The sequence below is a fragment of the Schistocerca gregaria genome, chromosome 1 (genome assembly GCF_023897955.1).
Source record: "Schistocerca gregaria isolate iqSchGreg1 chromosome 1, iqSchGreg1.2, whole genome shotgun sequence".
NCBI classification, from domain to species: Eukaryota; Metazoa; Arthropoda; class Insecta; order Orthoptera; family Acrididae; genus Schistocerca; species Schistocerca gregaria.
The window spans coordinates 802,429,459-802,439,453 of NC_064920.1; the positions used below are offsets into that span (position 1 = coordinate 802,429,459).

Consider the following 9,995-nt stretch of genomic DNA (forward strand, 5'->3'; position numbering starts at 1 on the left):
AAGCCACTAACCTGCAAGCTGCTAAATGCCTCGGGGAGTATGCCATAGATACTGAAATGCACAGCACCTTGAATTATAGCAAAGGTGTTGTGACATGCCGGGATCTAGTCGACATTCCCAAAGACGAACTGCAACATGAGTGGGCTCCAGAAGGTATTGTTGATGTTCAACATATCATGAAGAGGGTTGATGGCAATCTTGTGAAATCCGACTCTTTTCTTCTGACCTTCAGTAGCACGACACTACCAGAACATATTAAAGCTGGCTTCCTTCGCCTTAGTGTGCACCCTTATTTCCCGTCACCAATGCGCTGTTGTAAATGCCAGCGTTTTGGGCATACCACCTTAGAGTGTAAAGGTGAAGCGACTTGTGGCAACTGTGGTAAGGCTGCTCATGAAGGAGTTGGCTGCTCATCTCCAGCCAGATGTATTAATTGCTCTGGGAACCACCCTGTTTGGAGTAGGGACTGCCGAATATTTTTAGAGGAACGCAAAGTCCAGGAAATAAAAACAACCAAGCGTATCCCCTATGGTGAGGCCAAGAAGATCTATAAGTCGATGCAACCTCCCAAATTTGCTACATCTTTCGCATCCCTGGTTCAGAAGCCTATTCCAAAATTCGATGCCTCAACGTAGACAGAGCTGGTGAGTGTTGGCACTAACACCTGCAGCTGTCAGTGCACTTGCAACGCAGCCAGTGTTTCAGAACCGGTAGCCCCTACTCGAACGGCAGACAAGGGTACAGTGGCGAACTTCGGCCAGCCCCTGTCGCCTCCAACAGCTGAGGCTGTTCCCAAGCCCAGTGCGCCAATTACCACTCCCACATCAGCTCCCCCAAAGCCCACCAAACCACAGAAAGCTCCTGTACAGCAGCAACACCGGGTCAAATCCCATGGTAAGCCGTCTGACCATGCGGCTGTTGTTTTACGTGAGGCTTCATCTGAGTCTTCCTCAGAGTTGATGGAATACGACGTATGTGTGGGGCAATCATCTCGCCCCACACCTGCCCCTCTACCTGCTGCGATCTCCCCGCCCCGTCGGAGAGACAGGTTTAAGGTGCTACCCCCAACATAGATGGCTCCCATACTTCAGTGGAACTTGCAAGGGTTCAGGACGCATGTGGAGGAACTTAGTCTCCTCTCTCAGGGTAGACCACTGAGTCTCTGTCTCCAGGAGACTTACTTCCATCCCTCATACTCCCCTGAGCTGCGAAGCTATACACTCTACAAAAAGGATGTCCTGCGTGGAGAGAGAGCTAGAGGAGGTGTAGGTATTTTCGTCAAGACGGACTACCACTCCACGCCTCTCTCGCTTATGACGACTTTACAGGCTGTCACTGTGTCTGTGCAGTTAGTCATCCATTGACTGTCTGTTCACTTTACTTGCCCCCACATGACGCACTTGATGAAGTGGCCCTCACCGACCTTCTTACACAGCTCCCCCAACCATTCATTATTTGTGGTGATTTTAATGCCCACAATGTGCTTTGGGGCTCTGTAATTATCTGCCCCAGGGGTAGAGCAATTGAGAGGCTTCTCCTGTCATCCTGTGCCTACTTGCTCAATGGAGGACAGAGTACTCATTTCTGCACAACGACTGTGTCGTTCTTGGCCATTGATCTCTCGCTTTGCTCTCCAGCCTTTGCCGCCAGTGCTTACTGGGAAGTGGTTGCTGACTTGCATGGCAGTGATCATTTCCCCATCTGGATTCACCTGCCAGATTGCGTGGGCCCCGAAAGGAGACCACCACAATGGGTGCTCAGTGGAGCTGACTGGACACTTTATAGCCAGTTGGCCCAATTCGAACACTGTGCAACTGTTGAGGTGTGGGTGGATCATATTACCGAAACGGTCCACCACGCCGCTGCAGCATCCATTCCACAGTCCACGGGCCCCCGGAAGAGGCCACCTGTGCCTTGGTGGAGTGCCAAATGCCGCTCTGCAATCAGGACCAGGCGTGCGGCTCTGCGTTGGTTCAAGTCTCGGCCGACTTCTGAGAATGTTGCAGTATTTCGGGTGGCGAGGGCAAGGTGTAGCCGCATTATTCGTTAGAGCAAGAAGAGGTCATGGCAACAGTTCCTGAACACCATTAATCATTCCACCAAAAGTTCCATTGTGTGGGAGACCATTAGGAGAATTTCTGGCAGAGGAGGGAGGTGCCCCGTAGCTGCTGTAATGAATAACAGCGCTCTCCACACGGTTCCGCGAGACATTGCCCAGACTATGGCAGCGTATTTTGCCACAGTTACTGCAACAGCCAGTCAGGATCCAGGTTTCCAGCACCGTAGGGCCGTTGCTGAGAGATGTAGTCTGGACTTCCAGTCTACCTCTCATGAAGTTTACAACTGCCCATTTTCTACGTGGGAGCTGGATTCTGCATTGAGTGGAGCTCGTGACACATCCCCTGGTCACGACAGGATCCATTACAGTATGCTATGGCACCTCACAATGCGCAACAAAGAAATCCTCCTCGCACTTTTTAATGCAATTTGGGTGTCGGGTCACTTTCCTGACGCGTGGTGTGAGGCAGTTTTAATCCCTTTTTTAAAACCTGGGAAAGACCCCACGAGCCCAAGTAGCTACCGTAGTGTTGCCCTCACTAGTTGCATAGGGAAGACCTTGGAGCGGATGGTCAACCGCCACCTTGTCTGGATGTTAGAATCCCGGCAACTCCTTAGTCGCTTTCAGTGTGGGTTCAGGAGGTTTTGTTCCACTTTCGATAACCTTGCCCTCCTGGAGGCGGCTATACAACAAGCATTCCTACTTCGTCATCACCTTCTAGGTGTATTTTTCGACATTGAGAAGGCCTACGATACCACTGGGAGGCGTCTCATCCTGGAGCAACTTCACGAATGGGGTTTTCGTGGTTGTCTTCCTCTTTTTATTCAGTATTTCCTCTCGCCATGATATTTTAGATACCAAATTGGTGACGTCCTGTCTGATCACTTTGAGCAGGAGAACGGTGTCCCTCAGGGCAGCGTTTTAAGTGTGACTCTCTTTGCCATCGCTATTAATAGCATTACGTCCATAGTGAAAAGTCCTGTCCAGTGTTCTTTGTTTGTGGATGATTTCTCTTTGTTTTGCTCTGCTCTTCTTCAAGCCTTGCAACGACAACTCGTCAGTTGCAACTTATGATCAGACGTTTGAATGACTGGGCGCGGAAGAGTGGTTTTAAGTTTTCCACCGAGAAGTCTGTATGTGTTCTTTTTAACCGTTCTTGTTCGATTTTAACCTTTCCTGAGGTGTGGATGAGGGACACTATTCTTGCTTTTAAGGACACGGTGAGGTTTCTGGGGCTCATTTTTGACTCGAAGCTCACATGGTTACCTCATCTTAAAGACCTGAAATGGCGGTCACTTAAGGCTTTAAGTATTTTAAAATGTCTTAGCCACAGTACATGGGGAGCTGAAAGGACTTGTCTGCTCCAGTTTTATAGGGCGTTTGTGCGATCTCGGCTCGATTATGGGTGCACGGTGTATGGGTCTGCGAGGCCTTCTTACTTAAAGATGTTGGACGTTGTGCACCATGAAGGGGTTCAGCTGGCCACTGGGGCATTCCTAACTAGCCCCATACCAAGCCTCTGTGCAGAGGCTGGTGAACCGCCACTTCCTATGCTACTTACAGTGCACCAGGAGTATAAAAATTTGTCCACACCATACACCCGTGCATACAATACCGTTGCTCAGCCTCCTCTGGCACAGTTATTTCATAACCGCCAACATGCCACGCAGCCCTGTGGGATTTGCGCACAGGATTGCCTCGCTGCGATGTCTATGGCTGGTCTTCGTGTTTTGCGTCGCGGTTGGAGCAGATCCCCACCTTGGCTCCTCCGGAGACCCAAACTTATTTTATATTTGACTAATTTTTAAGAAAGATCGCACACCACATTTTATGTTCCAATCTCTGTTTTTTAACATTTTAGATGTGCATCACGGTTTCACTGTCGTGTACACCGATGGCTCCAAACAGGAGAATTTCCTTGGCTGTTCTGTAGCGTTCCCCGATCAAGTTACCCAGGTTCGCCTCCCTGCTGCATATACCGCTCTCGCAGCGGAGCTCCACGCGATCCTGAAGGCACTGGAGCAGATGAATCGTGTTCGGGGCGATCGATTTTTTCTCTGCTTCGATTCTCTTAGTGCCTTACAAGCATTGCAGAACCTGTACCCGACTGAGGCAATGGTCCAGCTGATACATAACCAACTGTATTTGCTCCAACGGCGGGGTACAGAAGTATCCTTCTGCTGGGTGCCTGGTTATATCGGCATCTGGGGCAATGAACAGGCCGATCGGGCTGCCAAGGAGGCCTGCAGAGAGCAGGATGTGGTCCAGTGTCCTATTCCCTTGCAGTCAGTCATCGCTGCAATCCACAGGAAGTGCATGGAGTTGTGGGAGGACGAATGGCTGGTGGTGACGGCCAATAAACTGCGGTTGATAAAGTCAACCATTCGGCCGTGGCGTTCCTCCTGCCGGTTGCTCAGGCGGGAGGAGGTGGCCCTCACATGTCCTCGGATCAGGCACTGTCCTTTCACACATAGCTTTTTATTACGGCGGGAGGATCCACCGCTTTGTGATGCTTGTGGTGTGCACATCTCTGTCCGGCACATTTTAACAGACTGCATTTTATACTGTGATGCACGGACAGAAGCTTAAGTTGGTGGGGATCTGCCTTCTGTTTTAGCTAATGATGAGACGTGTGTGTCTAGGGTTTTTAAGTTTTGTGATGTGTCTGGACTCTGGCCTAAAATTTTAGGCTGTAGGTTTTAGTGTATTGCAGAGTGGCTGACTCCCCTTTTTTCCTTGTGATCAGCCAGCCACTTCCATCTGCTACATTGTTTTAGCTTCCTCTATAATTTTCATGTGTTGTCCATGTTTTACTGCTGATGCTCTGCTTCATCCCACGCTTTGGTGTGGGTGAGCACATGTTTTTCGACGATTGTTACCCATGTTTTATATTCCTGTTCTGAGATTTTTCTTGACACCCATCTCACTAAGTTACTGAACGGGCGCTGAAGACCTTGCTGTCGTTCGCCCAAAACCCCTCTGCTACTACTACTACTACTACTACTACTACTACTACTACCCCCACCACCACCACCACCACCACCACCACCCCCTCTCCCCACCACCCCCACTTCCGCCTCCCCCTCTCCACAGCTAGGTTTTCTGAAATGATTTGCATCGAACCGAACCACCACCTTAAATATACTTGAAATTAGAATGAAATCCAGACCATTAGCTGCTCTCAGACGTTGATAAATATCAATAGGGACAGTTGAAATTCTGTGTGCCACAACCGGGTCTCGAATTCGGGATCTCCTGCTTAAATGGCAATACGCTCCATCCGACTGACCCATCAAGGACACAGAAGATAGTGCGACTGCAGGGACTTACCTCTGGCACACTCCCCATGGACTCACAATTCCAGCTTAGTATCAACACACTACATTTGTAGTGTCCCTGCCCACTATACTCATTACTCAACTGTCCCCGTTGATATTTATCAATGCCTGGAAGCAGCTAATGGTCTGAATTTCATTGTAATTTCATTATTAGAGAGCTTCAAGACCACCAATGGTATCTGTTCTTCCAGACATGTCCGAAAAAAGAGATACCAAATTTCATATACGCATATTAAATATACTTAATCAGGTTTCACAGTAGCACCAATATGCACGAGATGTTACTTTGGGTTTGAGGTTCATTACATTGTAGTTCCATTTCAGAAAAAAAAAAAAAAATCCAATTGAGTGACGGTCTCAACTTGTCATCTAGAATCTGTCTTAAACCAAGACCGTTTGCTCATACTGCAAAGGCCGCACCAATGCCATTAGTCTTGCATATCAGCATTTTATTTTGTTGCAGTTTAAATGACCTGTACTCTGATTGATGTTTCAGTTTGGATATCCAATCAAAGAATGTCTTGCACCTACTAGTTTATATGCTATTGTCTAGTAATCAGATTTTTGCACTTTTCATCCAAAGTGAGGGGAAATATATTTAGGTCCAGTAAGCTTCAAGATCTGTGAAGAAAACATTCCATTGTAGAGACACCTGATGTACTTTGATTGCCATTACGAAACTGCTTAGAGCAGTTCAGCTGTGTTCGTGGCCCAAGGCCTTGAATTTAGTGATTTTGATTATGGTTTCATATGCAAATTTCAGAATAGGCCTACCCCAGAAATTTTGGATTCTTTTTAAAAGAGTTGTGGTATGCAAAGTAGGGTGATAGTAGTGATAACATTTTACTATTGAACATTCTCTTACTTTCAGACACAGAGATTGCTGTGGCAAAACTGGTCAGAATAACAAACTTTATAGATGTATTAATATTCTCTTTGAAAATACCAATGTAATCAACTAAATATTATCTACTAATTTCTAGATTGTTTCTATGGTGTCTTTGTCTCATGTTAATGCATATCTGGACTCATTCCACATCTCTGAAGGTTGTTGTTATTGATGGTATCTACAGAACACGATGACTTAACGAATTTTAAAAATGCCCCATTAATACCTATAGTTTCTGCCTGATATGATAAAAAGAATGTACCTCCATATTTATCTGAATATATGTGCTCTGGTAAGTGCTGTTAAGTCAGAAGGGCATCCATATGAGGTCACACTGTGAAAGGAAATCAAAATAATTAAAAAATAACTGCAGGGTCATTTTGTTTACTTAGTCTGTACAGAAGTGTTGAAAATGTGAGAACAGCGTGACTAAATATAAAGCTTTGCTTTAACCGTGCTTCTTATTATCAGACCTGTAAGCAACATTGTGAGATGTGTACCAACAGTATCATAGTAATGATTGGATCTATTGTAGTTGTCACAGGATCATATGGCTTAGTGCCTCCTGTTTTACAAATCTTGTTTCCAACCAAGATCCAGCATTCTAGACTTACAGTGCTACAATGAAAGCTACTTGGCATGTTCTGTTGTTGTTTGATGAACAAGTATATGAAGTTAAATATCTTCCATGATCTGCCCATTATCCAAAAATTATAAGCATTTATAGTTTAGGTCTGTGAATCTAGTACATATTTTCCTATCGTTCCATCAGTGCCATGCTACAGAATAACAAAGAATTCCTCTGGAAACAGTTTGTTGTGTTGTATTGTCCATTTCTTTGTGAGTCACAGCCCAGAGGTACCTTAATAGTCAATACCATTCTATTGTTTTCAGTATTTTCTAAACAGTCTATATTTATGTTCATGTTCCATCATTTGACAGCAAAAATTGTTACTAGATGGGATGCTTATGCTCTAAAAGTAGTCATCAGATGCAAGTATGTGGCTGGAAATGTTATTGTACTGCATTTATGTACAACCCAGAATTTCTCGTAACAGTGCACAGTATCTCAAAGAACAGTGGATGCATGTGTATGTGCCACGGTTTCATCAAAATCCCTTGAAAAGAGATTGGATGTTTATATAGTCCGCACTTCAAACAGGGTTCTTACAGCTTTTTCCCTCTATGCGTGTGAATCTACACAATCTTAAAACATTTGGGTGCCCATTCTGTGTCATTGTATTGTCTAGTGTCCAGGAACACACACACACACACACACACACACACACACACACACACACACAGAGAGAGAGAGAGAGAGAGAGAGAGAGAGAGAGAGAGAGAGAGAGAGTCAAAAATGAAGAGAAATTGGGTTTTGTTTCAAACAGAGATCTCATCATGCACTGTTTTTCAGGTTCCAAGAATGCGGATGTATGCTGATGAGGAACAAATACGATTGGAGAAGCGTCGTGCCATATCTCAGCAGCTCACCAGGCGACCGCGCACACGATCTCCATCACCAAGTGACCACAGCCGATCACAAGATCTGCGTCGCCGACTTGTAAAAGCACGTCGTGCAGTTACACCCGATATTATTACTACAAGTGATCTCCGCTCAAAGCTTAATTTAAAAAAGACACTTAAACTAAAGGCAAGGCAGAAGTCACCACTGCGAATAGAAATAGACAATGATGAATACTATAAATTTCTAGAAAGTGATCGAATGTAACTGTTGTATACTATAATTTTTCTGTTTTGACAGAAATAATATTCACTCATATGCTATTAAAATCAGATAAGTTGAAAAAATCAGACTGATTTTTAGTGTTAAATACATTTGAGTGTCTCAATTTTCAGTTTGCTCCCTCATACAGTACTTCCCTTGAAATGCCATACAGATTATTTTGTTAATTTTTAAATGGATGAGTGGTAAGCCTGAATGGTGCTCATAAAAATTTGTGTGGTAGATGTGAATAATAAAATTGTTTTTATTATTAATTTTCAGTGCATTATGTATCTTAATAAATGGTTAACCTGGGGCAAAATCACTGCCCTAGTTGCAGGTTGCCCATCTAATGCTTCCAAGGCCAACAAAAGTTTGTTACTCAATATTTTATACAATTATTGACAATATAAACATTCAGAAATTTGTAGTAATTACTTATTAAAGCATATAAAAATATGTTTAATGTTTAACATGGTTAAGGTAAGTAATACAGTTAGAAATTTTGTAAATGTACTGAGGCAGTGTAGTTCATGATGTGCAAATTACCCAGACTCTTCATCCAGTAGTTTCTTCTGACATTCACACACTATTTTGAACCTTTACAAACCTTTTTCTCACTTGACACCCCAACAAAAAGATGAAAAGAGAAAAGCATTTCGCTTTCTACATTTTGACCGTTTGTGCAGTAAAACATCACAATGAGGCATTTATCATTTCTTTTCTCTAGTACCCCTTCTCCCCCCTTCCCCTCTCTAGTCACAACGGTTTTTGCATTCAATATCCACATGTACCGCTGAACATCCTTGCAAATTTATATCATTGTACTACACATAGTTGAGAAAATATGATGCTATAAACATTGAGATGTGTGAGAAATTAGTTTTTGCTTAAAATGCAGTGCTAATTAACCAGTCTGTAGGGTCATTCCACGTGAAGTGTCCTAGGGCTCCCAGCTCAGCCATCTTACATTTGGATGAATTTTGTACAGTATGTACCTGAGGGTTCTACATGACCTTATGTAAAGTTTTAGGCTCACCTGTAACTTGGTTGAGTTGCTAGAGCCACTTTTGTGAAGACCAATTTTACCGAGAAAAAGTTGCAAAGAAATCTTCAAGTTTGGCATTCCACTGTTCGTAATGTAAAAGAACAAAACTTTTGCTTCTGGGTATAGTGGTACAACTTTTTGTGCTCTACACACAAATTATGGAAGTAGAGTTCAGAAAGCAATGAATTTGACGTAATCTCAGTTCAAAGTGGCAACAAATCATGTCACAAGAAATTTGTCCCATACTTGAACGAGGCATAAGTAGTGGAGAAAGTGCGCTATGGACCTGTCTTTTGCCAAACTACTGTCTGTCTAGGTGTTTAGTATATCACAAATTTGGGCCTGGCTTGTGTGTTTAGTTACTGTACAACCATCCTGTAAATTTGCTAAAAAACATGAATGTATTAAAAGTCATTACATTCATTAACACTATTCAACAGAGCACATTTCATTCTATTAGAAAAACTTATTTTCATTTTTGTGTCTCTTTGAGTGAAGTGCAAAAATGGCACCTAAACTATTGAATTTTTTTGTAATTTGAGAAAAATCCTTGTGTTGGTCCATGGTGGCTATGCCACTACCAATCTCAGTGAGTGCTAGCCACATTGCCGAGGGGCCATGCCTGATAACTATGCAAGATCAGCCATGAGTGAGTTTCTTTACTGCAGGTTCTCAAGCCGGAATGTGGGTATCCAACAGGTTTCCAAGTCTTGTTTGGGTCTCATTGTGGTTACCAAGCCATAATGCAGAATTCTTCAGTTGTTAAATGCCTTAAATTTGTTGTTGGGAACCCCGAAACTGACACACTGTTGGAGCCTCTGGCAGGGCTACCTGCACAATGCTCCTCCTTACCAGGTAAAATACAGGTCTGATCACTGCTGACCCTACATCTCTATTTAAAAGGTAAAGGATTTAGTACTGCTGATGGATTTGGAAAC

General features: G+C 43.9%; 1 protein-coding gene across 3 annotated transcripts in view; it reads left to right on the forward strand.

The window, feature by feature from the left end:
- LOC126270242 (nuclear cap-binding protein subunit 3-like) overlaps window positions 1–8,284 on the forward strand; it is a 95,516-nt gene extending 87,232 nt beyond the window's left edge. For all 3 annotated transcript variants that reach the window (XM_049974056.1, XM_049974055.1, XM_049974057.1), the window contains one exon: window positions 7,701–8,284. In XM_049974056.1, the coding sequence (XP_049830013.1) occupies window positions 7,701–8,015 (315 nt within the window). In that variant the 3' untranslated portion in view covers window positions 8,016–8,284. The remainder of the gene's footprint in view (window positions 1–7,700) is intronic.
- Window positions 8,285–9,995: the final 1,711 nt, after the last annotated feature.